Source organism: Macrotis lagotis, chromosome 6 (genome assembly GCF_037893015.1).
Source record: "Macrotis lagotis isolate mMagLag1 chromosome 6, bilby.v1.9.chrom.fasta, whole genome shotgun sequence".
In the NCBI taxonomy this organism is placed as follows: Eukaryota; Metazoa; Chordata; class Mammalia; order Peramelemorphia; family Peramelidae; genus Macrotis; species Macrotis lagotis.
In genome coordinates, this window is record NC_133663.1 from 232970720 (window position 1) to 232993086 (window position 22367).

Genomic DNA, 22367 nt, shown 5'->3' on the forward strand with positions numbered 1-22367 from the left:
TTCCATAAGTCACTTTGTTTCATGGATGGATTTTTTTTGGCAGTCCAGTCAGAACCTATGAACCCATTCTTCAGAGGAATGTTTTAAAGTGCATAAAATAAAATATGGAAGATTATCAAAGAAACTAATTATATTGAACTTCGGTTAACAATGTATCTTTCTAGAAAAGTTCATAGACCCTAGGTTAAGGACCACTTTTTTAAAAAGGAAATCCTTTTAGAACCATTTTATGAACTTTAATTGCCCATCTACAGGGGCTTTACTATTTAAATATTCAAATTGTTAGGAAATCACTGTTTCTGAATGTAAGAACAAGTATCATAAAGAGATAGTATCAGTAAGTAAGTTGTATTTTTTTCCTTTAAAGAGAAGGAAAAGCAAAATCAGTTGATGGATGTTATCTGCTAAGTCAAAACTTCAGGTGGTTCTATAACAGAATTATTTGGAATTATATTAAGAGGGAGCCAAAGTTGACAACCCCAACTCTTGTGACTTATCCCTCTGTTTTTTCTTACCTAATAGAATTTTACATCATGTTTTCCAGATAGCTGATCAGCTTCCCTGGATTTTGCTGACGGCACAGGAAAGCTTTGCTTGAAGATGGAAACATTGGAGTCAGAACTGACCTGCCCTATCTGTCTGGAGCTATTTGAAGACCCACTTCTGCTGCCCTGTGCCCATAGCCTCTGTTTCAACTGTGCACATCGCATCTTAGTCTCCCACTGCGCCACCAACGAATCTGTGGAATCCATCACTGCCTTCCAGTGCCCGACTTGTCGTTATGTCATCACCCTCAGCCAGAGAGGTCTAGAGGGACTGAAACGTAACGTCACCCTGCAGAACATCATCGATAGGTTTCAGAAGGCTTCTGTGAGCGGGCCCAATTCCCCCAGTGAGACCCGCAGAGAGCGGGCCTTCGATAGCAACACCATGACCTCCAGTGAGAAGGTTCTCTGTCAGTTCTGTGACCAGGATCCTGCCCAGGATGCTGTGAAGACTTGTGTCACTTGTGAAGTATCCTACTGTGAGGAGTGTCTGAAAGCTACTCACCCAAATAAGAAGCCCTTCACAGGTCACCGTCTCATTGAGCCAATTCCAGACTCTCACATTAGAGGATTGATGTGTCTAGAGCATGAGGATGAGAAGGTGAATATGTACTGTGTGACAGATGACCAACTAATCTGTGCCTTATGTAAACTGGTGGGGCGACACCGAGATCATCAAGTGGCAGCTTTGAGTGAGCGCTATGACAAGTTGAAGGTTAGTGGCATTCAATTGTGAACTAGAAAATGCCATTTTCTCATTGTTTTGTTTGCAGGCCAAGTGAAGGTTTTCTCCTTACCTGTGTTATCTGATTGGGATTAACATGTTTCTAAATGTTATACAAGAACTGATCTTGCAGGAGGGTAGACTATTGCTTGTAGACTATTTCCTTTTTTTGTGAATATGCAGGGGATTTCTAGAATTTTGATTATTAACTCTTTCCCCCTTTGTTTTGTTTTTAATGTAAGAACCTGTTAGATATAAAGAAAAAGAAATTTAACTTGGGATATTTACTTCACTCGGAAAATTCTTTCCCTCACTATTGCACACTTAGGAGTGAAAAATCATGTCATTTCAAGAGAAAAACCACAGCATTCTAAAAATCATGGAATTCCTCAGTCTACGTTCAAATGACATTTGGTTATATTCCTTAAAATTAGGTTTCTTGAGTTTCATTGCCTAAAAATCTTGAGGTTAGATCTTATTTTATTTTAATCATGTAATAATGTTTGAACTCTAGGTTCAATATCAAATTAATTTAGCTTAAACTCTAGTCCTTTGCCTAGATTCTAAGTCCCCAAACTGAAAAAGAATACTTTTGATGATGATATTTATCCATTATTCTCAAAGAAGACCATAACATCAGGGAGGTGATGCCATGATAAGCACATGAATTGGATTGGAGTGAGGGTGGGCTGTGCTAAGTCACCAACCTCAAGGCCAATCTCCTGAGGTCTGTTCATTTGCCAAGGGAATGCTGGTATAACTATTCAAAAGTACTATTACAACTGAGATATTGAGACTATGAAGATTTAAAGTAAACAATATCTTCACTGACTAATTTTAGATGGGAAGGCACCAATTAAAAGGGAAGCAAACATATTAAAAACTTAAAGTAAATATATATTGAAGCTCTTCCTCTCAGAAAAAACACATACTGTGGTGTTGATCAAACACAATAAATCACCTGATTATATATATATATATATATATATATATATATATATATATATATATATATATATATATCATGAGTCAGAGACACCTTACGTTCTAACTTGTCTACTACAAAACTCTTTAGCAGGAAAGGGTAGCTAGCTATGTTGACAGGTCCTAGGTAATTTGTTTTTTGATAACATGATTAAATGAAACACATCTATTCTTTAACCTCTTTAATTCTTGACTTACTGAAGGCAATTTTTATTTATAATGCAATCAGTCCCTTCATCCAAGATCCCATAAAGATCAAGAGCTTCACAATGTGCTACACCTGAAAAATCCAAAGAGGACAAGACATCAATGTGCTCTCAGATTACATAGTGGAATATTAAGAACTTTTCTAATAGTTTTAAGGAAATATATAGTAACTGCTATTTAAAGTAATGGATAGATGTGGAACTAAGGAGACATGTTGGCTTTAATAACAGGTAATATGAATATGAATTTGAATCCTGTAGGATTCTTTTAATTAACATTGCTTTGTAAAAACAACTTCAGTAAACTGACACTATCAGGTGATTTAAAAAAATTCCCTAACAAAGTCTTACTGAATTCCCTCTGGAATTTGTAGTATGTATGGAATAGTGCTTTGAAGGGTTAAAATTAGGGAAGTTCCAAAGTATACATAATGTTGTCATGATATATACTAATTGGATGATGTGATGTTGTCTTGTAATTATCCCTAATTTTAAAATTATAAACATACTTCCATTTAGTCACTTTTAAACTTGATATTTAGTCCTGGTTCACTAATGCTAATTATTTAAATCATATTTCCTCCATTATTAGCCATAAGACAGAAATTGACTTTTGATCTTCTTTAAGTAATAGAAATGGAACTCCTACTGAGAGTTCTGGTGCACTAATTTTATCAAGATAGTGAACTTAGCAGTAGCTATAGTTAAACCACAGAACCTGAAAATTCACAATAGAGATCAATTATTTTTTCATCCACTATTTTATTTCAGAAATGGAAGTGTACACATTAACTGCCAATAAGAGACACTATCCCTTCAACAATAAAGAAATGCAAACTCAAAGTTATACCACTGGAATGAGTTTGTAATCAAACAACTAATGTTCCAGTAATGTTTATATTTGTACAAATCTGGGTTTTTAAAGATATTTTAAAAACATATTCTGAGTATAGCTAAAAAAATGTCATATTTTAGAAATGTAAATAAGGTGACTATAGAAGGCTGAAGGAATCGGATAGTAATGTGATTGTGTGTGTTTCCTTTTGGTTTATTCAAATACCTTAAATGTAACTAGCACATGAAAATTTTCTACAAAACACAATAATTACTATATAGATGCACTGACATAGATAAAAAGGAAGCTGTTGTGTGATTTGGCTTTATCTTATATGGATAAATAATTAAAAAATGAATTTTGGAGGATTCTCACTTTGTTTGAATAAGATGTGCCACATATCTGCTTTTCATGCCTTTACACCAATCAACACACAAACAAAGCATATTGCAGAAAGGGTATGGACACAGTAATAAAGTAGAAAGAAGGTGATAGTGCTTATAGGAATAAGAAGGGGGATTTCTTTTTTTAATTCACTTGGATCCTTGGGGACATGTATGATTTCTTTGGACATTTGTTCCATTTCTGGTATTAACAGGTAAATATGAAGAGAAAAGAAATCCATTAATAAAATTTTGTCAAGTTAGGAGGAGATTATTCTTTTTTCTTCTAGTTATAATATATAACATATTTTTATAAATATAAAATATCATATAAACTTTTCAGAAAGCAGTCTTCAAGAGGTAGATTTCTGGACATTAATCTGCCATTGAAACAAAAAGGAATATGAATTTACATTGAGAATATATTTTTAGATATCAAAGAGAAATCATGTACTTATAATAATAAAACTAGACATGTAGAATCTAGGCAAAGAAAATCTCTTTTTATTCTGCCTGGCATAAAATTACTTCAACAAATGTAATTCTTTCATAGAATATTGCCCTGAAAAGCAGCCACAAAATGCCAAAGTAAAGAGAAAATTTAATTTACATTTCATGAAAACAGTTTTAAGCTTATTAAGAGAGAGGTACTTCTGCCAAATGCTATGCTGACTAAATAGAACATATTCAAACATGTACATTTCCTCTTTCCATTCATTTGGAGGTCAAAAAACCTTTATATCCGCTAAAGTGGGAGGAAAAGTACAGTGTGTGCTAGATAGCATGTGTCCCAGATAACATATTAGAAATTTCAATATTATGAATTCCAGAGTGAGATGTTTCTCTGACCTCCAACATTAAGTTAGACTTTCAATTTAGTTGCAATTTAATCTGCAGATAATTATTTGGTTGCCCTGGTTATGAACATTGATTGTAAGGAATTCATCTTTTTGTAGCATACTTTAATGATGTAATTATTAAAGGTTCAATATAATCTCTTAAAAATGGTTTTCATCCCATATCCCATATCCCATATCTTGCCTACTTGAGCTAGCTACCCAAGTATGAAATCATTTGTTTTAATGTTTTCTTTAACACTGTTTTGCACATTTAGGTTTGGGTAATGAGAGTTAAACTACAAGAGTTATAGTATTAAAGGGAGGAAAAAAGTTGTTTCTCTACAGATAATTATGTCATCATAATATAGGGAAGCTTTGGGCAGGGTAGCACTCACTGTCTCATTTAGACAAAGTGAGAGAAAATGCGTCTTTTATTTTAATTCAACAAATATTTATTTAAAGGCATTTTGTTAGGTCCTTGTAGATACAAAAAAGGGAAATAATGCAAAATTTTTGAACCTGAAGAGCTTATCATTTGGTGGGGAGGAGAAGTGAGAAGTTGTATAATCAAATAGTAATGGTGCAAGTTAGAAATATTAAGTGTATTTCAGAAAGTTGGAACTTGACATAGCTAGACCAAGTTTTTTCTTAAAGTTATTGAGTGTTTCTAATGAAAGATTTTTTGAAAGGGTAAATTAAAAAAAAACGTTACATTTTGCTGATTAACTCATTTGAATGGTATTTTCTCCATTGGTGTTGATTACAATCCAACCATGTCATCATGTATGTACAAAAATACAATTTGGGCATGGCTAGGTTGTTCAGTGGATAGAGCACTGGCCCTGGAGTCAGGAGTACCTGAGTTCAAATGTGGTCTCAGACACTTAATAATTATCTAGCTGTGTGGCCTTGGGTAAGCCACTTAACCCCACTGCCTTGCAAAAATTAAAAAAAAAATTCAATTTCTATTATTAAATATTTGATTTTGAAGTAATAGTTATGAGTGAATATTAATGAGATAAATATAGAAGGAAAATTTAATGTTATTCATTCATATAAATTACTAAATATCATTGGAAATGGAAAGAAATGTGATAGGAATGAAAATGAGTTAAACTAGGCAAGAAATCCTGTCATCAATAAGGATATTACATATCTATTGATAGTAAAGAAACATATCCAAGAAGATGTCCAAGGAGTAACAACTTGTTAGACAACCAAGTTTCAGTTGCTGATAGAATAACTTGTTCAGCCTTCATGGACAAAAGAAGCATGGAGTTTATAGAGCAGTGTATTCAGCCTCTTCATTTTATTGACCTAGAAATTAAGGCCCAGAGGGAGCTAAAGGATATGACAATGATCCGGTAGCTGGGATTGGAACCCAAGTCCCCTAACTCCCAATCTAATCCAATTTTCAAATTACTCAATGATAGTTTAGAGGAAACTTCTAGAGACTTCTCTGGCAAACGTAACCCTGTTACTAATGCCTCCTATATCCACAATCTGAATTCCAAGGTAATTCACTTACTATTGAAGTTCTTATTCTGCCCTATTTAATTAGGTACATGCATCTATTCCTGTTCCTCATTCCCAGACTTCTGCTACTATTTTGTGTAAGGTCTGTATTTATAAAGGAAGCTTAACATTCTGTCCTGTGTGAGGTTTCTAGAATTTCTCTATAGGATTTCTCCTTATGGAAATAAATGTCCAAATTGACATACTTCTCTAACTAGAGGAACTTCAAACGTCATTTAGTCTAATCCTTGTATTAATAGGAATTTTATCTACAGAAAATGTAGTAATTTCAAGTTAGTATCTATTGACTTCTCTAGTGTCCATGGGTTTTGGAAACATAGTGGTAGAATGTCAAGGACAAATGATTAGGTATTTCAAAATTTTGCTCAGATGCTAGAGTGGATCTAGAGGAACCCAACAGGATAGCAACAAGATTTGAACCAATATCACTCGAGGCCTAGGTTCAATTAGGTTGGTCAATGAAGAACAGGCTTAAGAAGTCTGTGTGTGTGTGTGTGTGTGTGTGTGTGTGTGTGTGTGTATGACCCTATAACCCTACTCCAATACTGATTGTCATAAAAAAATAGAATTGGGCTTATTTTGTGTGACATCATAGGGTAGATCTAATTGTGTGGTTGGAAAATCTAGGAAGAAGGATTTCAAGGCAATGAAAAGAAGAACTTTGGCATCATTAGACATATTCAAAAAGTGGATTGAATTCTCTCACATGTTAGTATTGGATGCTGCCAAGCAGAAACTGGAGAACCATTTGTCTGAGATGTTATTTTAAAGGTAATGTTTAGAAAAGGGATGGTGTAGGACAGGTTAGTGGAAGAGCAGGTGTTCGCTTGGACATAAAAGCCCTTTCCAACTCTTAAGACAACTTGAAACTAAACTTTATAGCATATTTGCAACATAACCTCTGTGCTGAGGAAGAGCTAATATTAAACACATCTTAGTATATTAAGTAAACAATATTATAGTAAATGATTATAAAAGATAATGATAAAATTAAATTTATAAATAATAATCATAAATTATTATAAAAATTTAAAATAACAGAAAAATAACATTTTTGATTGAAACTAAAGAAATTACAATGAAAAAACTAACAAATAAAGTAATTTCTGTGTCAGGATAACTATTCCCAAAATGGCCTAAATAATGAACAAATTCCAAAAGAATGCCTTGTTCTGTTCATTTGAGTGATATTTTGTTACTGCAAATATGCCAAGAAAATAAATCCATTTTTTTATCCACAAAATGACACTGTTGGAAATTAACTTGAATTGGATTAGCTTGTTATATTCCTAGTTTTTAATGTGTACAGTACTAAATTTGGAGTCAGAAAACCTTCTATTCACTAGCTAACTGACCCTGACAAGTCACTGAACCTTTCTGAGTTGCAATTTCTTCATCTAAAATGGAGAGGTGATAATATTTGTACTATTTGTTTCATACAGTTGTTGTTTAAAATGCTTTGTAGTTAGCAACTTATGTCATTTTACTCCTAAGAGCCACAGCTCTTCATTCCAATACCAGGCATTTATTAAATAGTTACTATGAGCTAGGCACTGAATTGGATTCTAGGAATAGAAAAAATATAAAATAATTATCCATTTCCTCTAACTTAAGTTCTCCTGGGAGGAAATAATCCATATGCAGAAAAGTACAAAGAACATATAAAATAATTTCAAATGGGGAGATCACATATAGTCTTGGGGAAGGCCTTTTTACTTTTTATTCTCAGTTTCTTGGCCAAGGCTAATTTAGCAAATGTTGTTTAATTGTTTGATTGAAAGCTTAGGAAGTAGAGCTTGAGTTCCAGTAGTGTTTGTATTTAGTTACCTTTGTGAGTATTTAGAGGATAAGACATAATGGGTACACTGGTTTCCTATCAAGGTAAGTTAGCTGGTGTTTGGAAAAGTTTATGAGTCTTTCAGACAACAGACCAAGAATCTCCTAAAGATATACTTATTCTGAAAGATTTAATGTAGTGATGCAACTTATTTCTGGAAGTGAATTACATACCCATCTACTCTGTTACTTGTAAATGTTACCTTAAACTGCTCAATCCTTATGAAAAGCATCTGTTTTCCCTTCATTCCTTAGGGGACCATATCTATGATACTATAATTTGACTTAGGGAAATCTTGCATATGGGTACCCATGTGTTATAATGGAGTGGTTTGTGATGTAATTAAAGCCTTAACTTTGTAATTGTCCAAAAGTTGAATGGTTTATTTGTCCTGCTGGAAAATATAAGGAAAATTACCTTAGATCAGATGTTCATAACTGGGATCTGTGAAATTTTTTAAGTAACAATTTCAACAAAATTTGGTTTTCTCTGTAGCCCTATGTATTTTGTTTTATGCATTTAAGACATTTTTCTGAGAAGGGATACTTGAGCTTCACTAGAATACCAGAGGGGTCCATGACCAAAAAAGGCTAAAGATCCTTACCTTTGTCTTCAGTGATGTGGATGTTCTTATTCAACTTGAGAATTTTCTTCTATTATTTTTTGAATTACAGTGACATAGAGAGAATGATTCAAGAAAAAAATTAATAATGAGAGATGCAGGAAGATAATGAAAATATCAAGGCAAGTTTTAAATGTCAGTATGAGGGCTTTTTAGAGGAAAACTTTAAAAGTAGCATGTCCTGAGTTTATGTAATATGATCAACATCAGTAAGTTTTATTAAACTCCCATTGTTCATAGGGAAGAGTCTTTGTGACAGAATTTCTCATTTTGCTTATAAAATAGATTGCCTATTCAGATGTATCTAGGTGGATGAGACAAACATGGAGGAATAACCAACAAGGGACATATATGCAATTTATGCATTTGGAGTTTGGGATTTTTTGACCTTACTATCCCACAGTAATAAATAGAAGAAATTTCTATGGTGATACAGTGGATAGAGCATTGGGCTTGAAATCAAGAAGATTTTTCTTCATGAATTCAAATCCAGCTTTAGACAAATACTACCTATATGACCTTGAGCAAATCATTTAAGCATATTTTACCATTTCCTCATCTATAAAATGAGCTGGAGAAGAAAATGGCAAATCATTCCAAAATATTTGCCGAGAAAACCCCAAAAAGGGTCATGAAGAATCAGACATGCCTCAATGATAACATCAAGAAGTAAGGGATAAATAACAGATAATATTGAAAAGTGGATCTGGGGAAAAGGGTGAATATATTAATATGGAACATATGTAGAAAGCGCATTTCTGGTCATCTTCAATGGTGCAGGATTTCCCCTTTTATAATCATTTCTTTCAGCTGAAGAGAATGAAAGTAGCAGCTGTTATTATCATTTATCTTTACCCTCATATATACCTGAACACTATTCTCAATTGATTTGTTTCAGATCAGTTTTCTTTGTTGTTTTTTTTAAAAACTTCTAAAAACAATGGTGGGAGGAGTATTGATACTTATGTTCGCATCAGATAGGATTTTGTTCTTTTTATTTAGTTCACTATTGATGAATTCACTTAGTGAACATTTATTTGACTGGATACAAAGATGATTAAGGCATGCCCCTTGCCCATGAAAAACTTAGGGTTCAATGGGATGGGGTAAAGTGTCCTGATTGTAAGTTCAGAGAGTTTTTGAGGATTCAGAGTGAGTGTAAATAGCAATTGTTTTTGTTCCAGCCAGAAACTCTGAGCATCTTTCTCCCCAGAGTGATTCTTTTGTGAAGGCAAACTGGGCCATCTCTTTTTACCTTCATTCTTAAGCAGTCTTTAATTGCTGAATATTTCTTACAGAAACCTGGGAAGGATTTAGCTTAAAAAGGCCAAGGTCTCACAGTTCATCTGGGGCCATTGCCAGATTTTCTGACCTTCTATTTAATGCTATGCCTTAGCATTAAATTTTGATCATTCTAAAGGGAAAAGTGAGGCTGATGGTTTTGCATAGCCCTGTCTCACTCAAATCCAATTTACTTGCAAGTCAAGATATCATTCTCCTCATTTTACTGGTCCTCTTCAAGAATGCAGAATAAACAACAATTTCATTGATATGGGGAAATCTGGAAGGGGTTAAGTGACTTGTCTAGGATCATGAAACCAGTATAATTCATAAACAGAATTTGAACCAGGCCACTTCTTCCTGGGTCTGAGGTCACTCTCCTCTTATATAGTTGAGTTATATTTATTTGTTTATTTTTATAAAAATCATAACTAATCAATGAAAAAAGGTCTACAATTAAATCATCAGTGATTATTTTTAGTTTAAATCTAGTCAGAATTTGTTTTTTATAAATGAATTTTTTTATAATATTTTTTATAAACTGAAAACAAACCAAAATGCTCTTCACCAAAAGAAAAAACAGTGACAGACTTACTTTGTATTCTTTTAGGGTTATCTCATGAAAAGACTACCGTTCACATACTAAGCTATTAATCTGTTGTCATGTGCTTTCCTTAGAGGAATCCATTTCCTTCCTGAGGAGGTCCAGTAGGTCAGGTAAATATCCAGGCTCGGAAATAGCCTCTATCATGCCTATTCTGCCAAACTACTAATCTTTATAAAGAGACTGTTACATGCACACTCTAGGAAAATCTTGTTGTTCAGTCAGACCATTCAGTAATATCCTTGACCAGTAAGGTGACTGAGTTTAAGCTATTAGAGAATTTTCACTTTTCATTTCTAAGGAATCACCATTTAATTCTTTTGGTTAAAAATCTATAGACATTTTAAGTTACGCTTAATAGCTGATACAATGTGTTAAACTCCAAAGTGGTTCATGACTGTTCAATCAATTAAAAGTCATTTGAAATAATTGACTATACCACTTATTTAAGAGAATGTGATTCTAAAAGTTTATTGGCAAGGCAGTTGGGTTAAGTGACTTGCCCAAGGTCACACAGCTAACTAATTATTAAGTGTCTGAGGCTGGATTTGAACTCAGGTCCTCCTGACTCCATGGCCAGTGTTCTATCTACTGTGCCACCTAGCTGCCCTTGATTCTACATTTTGGAGATCGTGGAAACTTATCCAGTATTTTGACATAAAGGTGTAAACACACAAATCAAAACATCATAGTACCTGATTCCAGTTAAGTACATGATTCAATGTTAAGTGTGATTCCAATTTAAGGGACTTCCATGGTCCTTAACTTCCTTCAAAATAGGGAAGAACAAAACTCAGCAGCAAACTGTCAAGACCAATCATGGCCCTAATTTTACATTTGTTCAAAGGGAAAGAAAAGAAAAGAATACACATAATGACCAAAACAATGTGAATGAAACATCCAAAACTCATAAACACGTTAAAATAACCAAAACCTTTGTTTTTTGGCCCTGGACAAAAATGTTAAAAATATACCTCTGTCCCTTCTATGCAAAAGTAGGGGAGTTAGGTATAAAATAATGTATATGGTTATTCTATAGTTGATGTCTTAGTTGGTTTTGTTGAATAGCTATTTTTTTCTTTTTATAATTTTTATTGATGTTTTGCTTTATATTAGATTCACTTAAAAACATTATTGTTTGCTTCTCAGTCTCATTCCTTTAATAATAACAGTGGCATTGGTAACAGTAGTAATTTTCACATTTATATAGAACTTTAAAGTTTACAAAATTCTTGAATGTTACCATCTTCTTTGAAAATTTGTCATCAGGATTAAGGTGCCCATTTTGACAATAGGAAAAATAAAATAGAGACTGACTTGAAAATTACATAAATTTTCAATCCAAAACTTATATTATACCTTTATGGACATTATTATAAATTTCTAAAAATACAAGCAGGAAAACAGATCTATAGAGTTATGAGGAAGAAATAATCCAAACTCTGGGAATATTTTTACTTGCTTGCACACTAAGATAACATAATCTTCTTTCTTTGTGAGGTCTATTGAAAACAAAGAAGAGGAAGGAAATCATTTGGGAAGAAATCATTCAGTGCAGAAAGAAAGATAACCAAGAACTGTTGAAAGATTTTTTAGATACATGAAAGCAAAGAAAATTTTGGACAAAGTCAAGGGAAATTGATCTTTTTAAAATATTTTATTTATTTTCCAATTATATACAATAGTAATTTCTACCCATTGTTTTTATAAGGTTTTGAATTTTACACTTTTTCCCTCACCCTCCCTTCCCTCCCCCACCCCCCACAGAAGGAAGTCTGATAATCTTTACATTGGTTGCAGGCTATACATTGATCAAAAGTGAGTGTGTTGAAAGAGAAATCAAATCCTTTAGGAGAAAATAAAATATTAGGCATAGAAAATTATATAGTACATAAGATACTTTCTTTTTCAAAATTGAAGGCAATAGTCTTTGATCTTTGTTTAAACTCCACAGTTCTTTCTCTAGATACAGATGTTATTCTCCATTGCAGGTACTCTAAAATTATCCCTGATTCTTGCATTGCTGAAATGAGTAAGTCCATTAAGGTTGATCATCACACCCATGTTGCTATTAGGGTGAACAGTGTTCTTCTGGCTCTGCTCCTATTTCCCAACATCAGTTTATGCAAGTCTTTCCAGGCTTCTCTTCCAGATTTCTCCCATCCCTCTTCATTTCTAATAGAACAATAGTTTTCCATAGCATACATCTACCATAATTTGTTTAGCCATTACCCAATTGATGGTCACTCATTCTATTTCCTATTCTTTGCTATCACAAACAGGGCTGCTTATGAATATTTTTGTAGAAGTGATGTTTTTACCCTTTTTTATCATCTCTTCAAGGTATAGACCCAGTAGTGGTATTGCTGGATCAAAGGGTATGCACATTTTGTTGCCCTGTGAGCATAATTCCAAATTGCTCTCCAGAAAGGTTGGATGAGTTCACAGCTCTACCAATAATGTGTCCCAGATTTCCCACATCCCTTCCAACATTAATCATTGTCATTTCTGGTCATATTGACTAATCTGATAGGTGTGAGATGGTGCCTCAGAGCTACTTTAATTTGCATTTCTCTAATCAATAATGATTTATAGTAGTTTTTCATATGACTATAGATAGCTTTGATTTCCTCATTTGTAAATTGTCTTTGTATATGCTTTGACCATTTGTCAATTAAGGAATGCTTGTTTTTTTTATAAATTTGACTCATTTCTCTATTTTAGAAATGAGTCCTTTGTCAGAAATAATTAGTTGTAAAAATTGTTTCCCAAATTATTACATTTCTTTTGATTTTGGTTACAGTGGTTTTCTTTGTGCAAAAGTTTTCTAATTTAATGTAGTCAACATTATCTAATTTGTTTTTAATGATGGAGAAATTGGTCTTTAAAATAAATTAACCAAAGTTATATATTATATAAATAATTTTTAAAGAATCTTGTTGATTTAGTAGATTACAAAATGTTGATATCCTTATAACCAGAGATTCGAAATGGATTTTTTGTTGTTGATCAGTTATATTCAACTCTTCATGATTCCATTTGGGGTTTTCTTGACAAGACAGAGCACTATCTTTAGAGACAGGAGGATGTAAATTCAAATCCAGACTCAGACAATTGATAGTTACTAGCTTTATGATCTCGAGCTTAACCCTGTTTGCCTTGCATCCAGGGCCATCTCCAGGCATCCTGACTCATATCTGCCACTGAACCCAGATGTCTCTGGAGGAGAAAGTGAGGCTGGTGACTTAGCACAGCACCCTCTCTCTCTCTCTCTCTCTCTCTCTCTCTCTCTCAAATTCAAATCATGTGCTTGTCATGGTATCCTTTCCTTAATGTCATGCTCTTCTTTGATAACAAAGGACAAACATCATAATCACAAGAAATGGTGTGCCATTTTCCATCTCTAATTCATTTAAACAGATGAGGAAACTAAGGTAAACCGGTTTAAGTGACTTGCCTAGAGTCATGCAACTAGTATCTGAGGTCAAATTTGAACTCAGGAAGAGTTTCTGATTTTAGATAAATGCTCTATCTATTGTATCACCTATTATTTGCTAAGAATGCTATAAGGGTTTTGATTCAGCTATTGGTTGAATCAGATGAATTTTGAGCTCTGAAATATTATGATTCTGTGATATAATTGAATGAGTCTCAATATTAGAAAGAATATTAAATATACAAAATTATACCAAACTATCCCACCACTTAGCAGTACATTTCTTGCCAGTCTGAAGTAATTTCAGGGTTTTTATTCTTTCTGAAGTTGCCCTTAAACTGTGCCATACTAGAAAATTATCCTAACTTTTTTTTCAGGAAAATGATAATCTGCCTTTCCTCATCTGCTGTGAACTATTTTGACAAGTAGCATATATGTAGATAGGTGTTTAATAAACATTCATGGGGCAGCTAGGTGGTGCACGGGGAGACTAGGTGGCACATGGGGTGGCTAGGTGGTGCAGTGGATAGAGCACTGGCCCTGGAGTCAGAAGTACCTGAGTTCAAATCCGGCCTCAGACACTTAATAATTACCTAGCTGTGTGGCCTTGGGCAAGCCACTTAGCTCCATTGCCTAGCAAAAACCTAAAAAAATAAAATAAAATAAACATTCATAACATGAATAAGGGAACAAAGGAAATAAATGTTTACATTCTGCCTTTAACAAAAAAATTACATGTAAAAAGAACCCTTATAAAAAATAAACTAGAAAGTACTCTTACTTTACCTCTCAGTAGATGAAGGTCCCAAGCCAAACAAAATGATTTCTAGTGAAAATTGTGGCTTGATTTAAGGTTATCTGTTTCCCAGCTTCTCCCATCTAACCAGAGCCAAAGAGTAAATTTATAGGAAAGTATGGTTTGCCTGAACAAAATCCCCATTTATGTCAAGCAATAGCAAACCATTTGATAGATGCCTAAATTGCTTTCTGGTGTGAGGTTTGGATTCATCATTCTTAATATCCTTTTCCATTTCAGCATCTTGAGTCATCATTTTCTCTTGTTAAAATAATATTTGAGATTGTTGGAATTACCCTCTAGGAGTTTTAAATTTCACATCTGTTAGATTCCTTTAAAAGATTTATTCTTTATTGTTCCCTATTTTTAAAAATCTTATTAGCTATGCCACCACAAAATTCTGCCCTGGGTAGGGGCATGGATGTGACACTGGATTCTCTAAAACTATGGGAATACTCTGCTATGTCCTAAATACCAAGTATAGAACAGGTCCTAAGCAATGTCTTACTGCCTGAGAATCAGTCCAGAAACATGTGAATTAATCCTTTGTGAATGAAAAATAAAAGATGACTCTTACTCAATATTGCTCCCTTTGCCTACAGTAATAGTGGTAGAAAAGTACTGAAGTTATTAGACCATATTCAAATATCAGTTTGGCTTTTAAATAAACAAAATGTAGGAATGTGGCAATATATAGAGAATAGTCAAATATAGAGAGGAGTTAAATGATTGGAATTCAAATATAACTTATTTCTCTTTTCTCTAAATAAAGTCAAATGGAGAGCAACAGTGACTTTGATTCTGTTATCAATATTTCCCACAGAAGTTTAATAAAGATAAAGCTCTCTATCCATTTAAGAAACCAGAAGAGCCCAGGAGTTATCTTAGCCAATAAACAATCTCTTCGGCAAATGGAGAGAAAAGATAGATAAATGTAATATTTCAAAAAGAAAGTATTTTGCAAAGTGTTACAGAAGATGATATTGGAAGACCATGAAGTGTATTGCATAAGAAAAGAGCAATTAGTTAGTGAAGTTTAATGAATTCTTGGTGAAAAACTGAATAAATGATAATTAATGAATGGATAAAAATATTAAGCATTTACCTGTGACATGCTAAAATATGTGTTGCAGATACAAATACAATAACAAAAATTATTTTAGCCCTCTAAGAACATACATTCTAGTGAAAGAGGTGAAATGATGACCAGGAAGGGACTCTATGGTCTAAGAAATTACCAGATAAAGTTGCGGGAAAAGGAAACACACAGGATATATGGACACATTGTCAAACAAACAATAAACATTCATTGAGATTCTATTATGCGCCATACATGTGCTAAGTTTGGGGGATTCAAAGAGACAAAGACAGCCCCTGACCTCAAGAACCTCACAGACCAATAGAGGACATAAAAAGTTTTATAATAGGTAAATAGAAAATAATTAAGAGGGATAGCTAGGTGGTACAGTGGATAGAGAACTAGCCCTGGTCAGGAGGACCTGAGTTCAAATGTGACCTCAGACACATAATGATTTTACCTAGCCAGGTGACCTTGGGCAAGTCACTTAACCCCACTTCCTTGACAAAAGAAAAGAATAGAGAGAAAAGTCACTCTAAAATTGAGGGGTAGGAAAAGGTTTCCTATAGAAGATGGGAATTTGATTTGAACTTAGAGGAAGCTAGTATGCAAAGAGTTTTCTGGGTACAGGATATAGCCAGAGAAAATGCCCATAGCAAAGAGATGGAGCATCTTGTTTGTGGAACAGTTAAGAAGTCAATGTCACTGGATCAAGGAGAACATGGTGGAAATGTATAAGAAGCCTGGAAAGATAGAAGGGCTTTAAATGCCAAACAAAGGATCTTTGATTTGATCCTAGAAGGGAAAGAGAGCCATGGGAGATTTGTTGGGAAATGGAGAGTGAGTTTATGTGTAAAGTGGATGGAACCATACTTTAGAAAAATCAATTTGATTGCTTAAATGGAGGACAGGTGGAGAAATTTGAGAGAGGCAGATTCACCAGGAATTTATTACAGTAGTATAGGTGTGAAGTGATAAGGACCTAAAACAGAATGGTGGCATTATTAAAGAAGAGAAAGGGTCATATTTGAGAGATATCTCAAAGATGAAATCACAGACATTGGCAACAAATTGTATGGGGGATATGGATGGAATGTGTGAGATGATAAGGAGCTGAGGATTGTGAGGCTGAGGAATTGGGGAGAGGATATTGCTCTCTAGAGTGATGAGGCAAGTAAGAAGGAGGGACAGTTTAGGGGAAAAGATGAGTTCAGTTTTTAATATATTGAGTTTAAAGTTCAAGATATATGAAAGGCTACTGGAGATGGGACAGGATAGGCAAATTTGAGGATCATCACCACAGAGAGTAATTAAATGAATGGGATTGCCAAGTGAAGTACTATATAGAGAGAGAAGAAAAGAAGTCTCAGAACAGAACTGGGAGGGGGAGTAACAGGGAGAAGTCACCTATGGTTAGAAGCTATTATTAGTATCTAGGAAAGGAGAGTGAAAAGGAACAATCAGATAGGTGTGAAGAGAAGCAGAAGAGAATGAAAACCTTGAAGCTGATTATCATCATCATCCCATCATTACAAAGTTGATTTGATCAAAGGTCATGGTTGCAGTATTTAGAGGAGAAAAGAGAAAATGGAAAGGTTACACAAGAAGAGGCAAAGGGATTGAAGAAGAGATGACCAGAGAAAAGAGAGTGAAATGAAACTTGGTACCTTGAACATTCCTGAAATTTTGGTCCAGGAAGCAAGAGTATTTCTGATTCTCCTAGTAATATTTACAAGTGAAAGAGAAATGACAATAAATAGATGAAAAATAGAACTTATGTGACAATATTTCTATAAAAACTCTCCCTGGGCTATCATATGGGGAAGCAGAACTAGCCCTAAAGAAGTGAAATATGAGAAACATGGCCAGAGATTATGAAATATGTGCTAAAAGTGACATAATTTTAATACCATTAAGGGATGAATTTTCAATATATCTAAAAGATGGAAAGCTAGTAAACATCAGACAACATAATGGTTAAAAAACCCTATCAGAACTATATATATATATATATATATATATATATATATATATATATATATATGTATATATATATATATATAATAACTCAAAAATTTAAAAAATAACTCATAATCAAGAGATTAGAAGAATAATAGAAGATAAAATGAATAATTTTGATTACATAAAATTTGTTTTTGTGCAAGCACATAGAATAAAGCTAAGATTAAAAATGGGAAAATAAACTTGGCAACAAGTTTCTCTGATAAAGATCTTATTTCCAAAGTATATGAAGATCAGATTTAAATTTATAAGAATAAGATCACTACCCAATTGATAAATGGTTTGAAGATAAGAACAAGCATTTCTCAAAGGAAGAAACCTAGGCCACCTCTAACCATATGAAAAAATGATGCAGTTGATTTCTTAGAAAAATATAATCTTAAAGGCTTGTCCCCAACAAGAAGTCACTAATGCCTATTCTATATTTATATAAAATTATTAGATAGACTGCACCATAGAAATAATTCTGTTCAGTGACCCACTGATTATTAATATCAAGTGAGAAATAAAACAGGAAATATATTCTCACCAAAGGTATTAACTCCTGTCATGGACAATGTCCAAAACCAAGTCCAAATGGAAGAGGGATTTCCTAATGAAGGTAAAATACTCTAGATGTTCCTGTTTGTGGATGACATTGGGCTGATTGACCCAACCTCCATAAACCTAAGCATAGTTCTTTGTACCATAACTACTTAAAAAGAGGACCAGCCTGCAAATTCACATACAGAAAATCAAATGGATAAAGAATACTTTGTTTAGCTGTTTGGGTAGCCCATTGATTTAGTCAATCATGTGCACATCTTGGCAATGAGGAAATGAAACTGGGTTACATTTTTTACAATGTGCATAGTCTTTTTAAAATTTTTTAATTAATTTTTTTCATTTTACAAATTTTGCCCCAATCTCACTTCCCTCCTCCCCCCCACAGAAGGCAGCCTGTTAGTCTTTACATTGTTTCTATGCTATACATTGATCTAGATTGAATGTGTTGAGAGAGAAATCATATCCTTAAGGAAAAAAAATAAAATATAAGAGATAGCAAAAGTACATTATAAGATTACAGTTTTTTTTTTAAATTAAAGGTAAAAGTCTTTGGTCTTTGTTCAAACTCCACAATTCTTTCTCTGCATACATATGGTATTTGCCATTGCAGTTCCTCCAAAATTGTCCCTGATTGTTGGACTGATGGAATGAGCAAGTTCTTTAAGATTTATCATCAACCTCATGTTGCTGTTATGATGTACACTGTTCTGGTTCTGCTTACCTTGCTCAGCATCAGTTCATGCAAATCCTTCCAGGCTTCCTTGAATTCATATCCTTCCTTATTCTAAAAGAACAAGTGTTCCATAATGTACATATACCACAATTTGTTCAGCCATTACAATGTGCATAGTCTGAAACAATTCTAAGCTGCTCTTTGACAAGAAAACCCATCTTTTTAATAACAGTACTTTTCTAATGATGCCATATAAGATCCAAATTATGAAATACCAATCTCCAAAGAAATAAAAATATGGATAATCAAAAGAGCAATGAAACATTCATGTTAGGTGTAGATTAATGAAATTACTAGAGGTATTTTGTATTCAGTAAGGAGATGAAAAGAATTACAGGGAAAGAATATTCCAAAATTGGGTGGGGGTGGGTTAGTCCTGCAGCAAAAGCAAGCAATAATAGATGGGTACCCAGAAGACTATATTGGTATCTAGAGAATGCTTGGTTTTTTTTAATAAAAAAAAAAAGCCCAGGCACTGGATTCATCTCTGGAGGGGACTTATGGGAAGACATAGTAAAAAAGAAAGAAAACACACAGATTACTGAAGTATTTGCGTGAATGACAATACTCAAGCTTCTGTATCATGAGTGTCAAATCGATAATTACTGTTTTACTCAAATCCCTCATAAAGAACTAGATTTGCTATCATAAGATCAAGACTCAAGTATTGATTATGTGATTTGCTAGAATATTACTTTGGGTAATCTAGTTCTTCTTTTGGAACATTAATTTCTGCCTTTCCCCTTCCCCGACCCGCAATTTCAATCCATCCTTGACACAGCTGCCAAATGATTTACCCAAAGTGCATATCTGACTTTGTCATTCTGCTATTCAATGTATTTTAATAGCACTCTAACAATTCTAGATTCAATATTTATAATATTTTAAAAGCACTTTATTTTATTTTTGATTTATGAACTATAACAAGCATTTCCATAACAGAATTTTTTAGAGATGATTTTACCTGAAACCATAAATCTTTATATACAATTTTCTTTTCCTTTTAACTATATAATAAAGTTATCTTTATTTTCTTCTCTCTCTCTCTCCTCCCTATCCTAGAGAGGACTACGATTAGACACAAATATGTAAATAAATACGTCTCTATATGCATATTTATGCTAAATCATTCTCTAGGTACTTCAATTTATGAATTCTTTCTCTGGATGCAGATAGCATCTTCCTTCAAAGTCCTCTGTAGTTAATTTGAAGTTTTATAATAGTCAAAATGATATATTTATTGAAAGTTTCTCTTGAAACAAAATTGCTGTTACTGTATACAGTTTCTTTTGGTTCTGCTCATTTCAATCTTCATTATTTCATGTAAGTCTATCTACATATTTCTAAGATCATCAAGCTAATCTTTTCTTATGGCACAATCTTATACCACAACTTATTCGACTATTTTTCAACTGGCCCGCATCACTGCAGTTTTCAGTTCTTTGCCACCACAAAGAGAGCTACCATTAATATTTTCGAACATAGAGATTCTTTTCCTTTTTCCTCAATCATCTTTATAAATAGATCTCATAGCGGTATTGATCAAACAGTGAAGACAGCTTAATAAGTCTTTGGGCATAATTTCTGATTGTTCTTCAAAATGATTGGATCAGTTCTCAGTTCTACCAACAGTGAATCATCTTTATCTCAATTTTTTGCTTTTTTGTTTTATAACTATATTCATGAATTTATAATATATTTTATAATATATAATTTATAATATATATAATTTATAAATAAGAATATATATATATATACATTTTTTCAGTTCATGCCCAGTGTTTTTTAGGTTCTTTTTCAAGGCAATGGGGGTTAAGTGTCTTGCCCAAGGCCACACAGCTAGGTAATTATTTAGTGTCTGAGGTCAGATTTGAACTCAGGTACTCCTGATTCCAGGGCTGATGCTTTATCCACTGCGCCACCTAGCTGCCTCGATTCTCAATTTTTTAATAGGGATATAAAATAAAAGAAAATTTGAGGATAGCTATTCCAGATGACCTTATAGATTCATAGGATTAGAGTAAGAAGAGACTTTATATATCATTTAGTCTAGCCCCCTCATTTTACAAAAAGGGAAACTGAGTTGCAGAGAGGGAAAGTGGCTTATCTGATTTCACACATATAGGTAGTATCAGTGCTATTTGAATTCAGGTTCTGTGTTTACCAGTGTAGTACTTTCCCAATCACACTACATTGTTCAGATTGTTTGGTTCAAATGGGCTTTCAGGAGAGGCATTACCTAATTAACTGATGGGTTTTTTCTTGCTGATATATAAAAAAACTTTAAGTAAACAATAATGATAAACATTTTATTAAATTCGTTATCATTTTGCTATCAATTCCTTATCAATTTCCTAAAATGGATCATTATATTTATATTTTGCTAGTTATTGCTTACTTAAACCTTTTTGAATTTCTGTTAGAATTTCCAGTCATTGAAGTGCCAAGTGAGCTTGACCCAGTAGTATTTTTGCTAGAAGTGAAGTACAGAGAGAAATGAGAGTCTATTTTTTTAGGTCAGTCATTGATTATATGTCACTTTTTCTGTAGTTTTCCAAACATAAATCTGTTCTGAGATCTGCAACCCTAAGAGGATTTTTGTTTGTTTGTTTCTTGCCTTTTTTTAAACCAAGAAATAGTTTGCTAGCAGCCCTGGAAATAATCCAGAAGTTTCCAATACCTCAAGTTGTGTCTATATAAAATTGCCTTCCATCATTCAAGGTGTTGGCTTAAGCCAGCACATTGGCTGCATCAGCAATCTTTATCTAAAACTTCATTTAACATTCTTAAATTTAAATATTCTTAATGTTCAAAATATTATTTAGGTGCATTGAGTATTACCTTGTATCCCAGAGTTTCCTAGTGTTTTTAATATCAGTTTCAGGACTACATACCAGGTGTTCTATCCTATTTCAGAAAATGAGAAGTCCAGGCTTTTTCCTCTAAATAGGGATTCTAAAGAACCACAGAACTATAAAATGTCAGCTCTGAAAGAGGTCTTAGGGATCAATCATTATCTAGTCGAATCCTCTCATTTTACAGAAAAAGAAATTGAGGTCCAGAGTGCTGAAAAGTTTTGCTTAAGGTCATATGAGTAGTAAACTGAAATTAGAATCCAGATATGTATTAAATGCTGGGGCCACAAATAAAAAATCAATTCATTCCCTATACCTAGAGAATAATATTTTTAATTCATCCAATAAAATTCATAAGATAATCAAAATTTCCAATTATATATAAATACAGTTATCAAATTTAAAATGCTCCTATGAGAGACAACATATAAAGGAGGTTTCAACTAGAAGTCAAATGGAAAAGTTCAATGGATTTTAGGGGACAGTGTAAATTAGTTGGTAATTC

At 33.4% G+C, this 22367-nt stretch overlaps 1 protein-coding gene across 5 annotated transcripts in view; it reads left to right on the plus strand.

Annotated features, from left to right (window-relative positions):
- MID1 (midline 1) overlaps positions 1-22367 on the plus strand; it is a 447000-nt gene that overhangs the window by 295771 nt on the left and 128862 nt on the right. For all 5 annotated transcript variants that reach the window (XM_074192469.1, XM_074192472.1, XM_074192473.1 and 2 more), the window contains one exon: positions 545-1260. In XM_074192469.1, the coding sequence (XP_074048570.1) occupies positions 601-1260 (660 nt within the window). In that variant the 5' untranslated portion in view covers positions 545-600. The remainder of the gene's footprint in view (positions 1-544; positions 1261-22367) is intronic.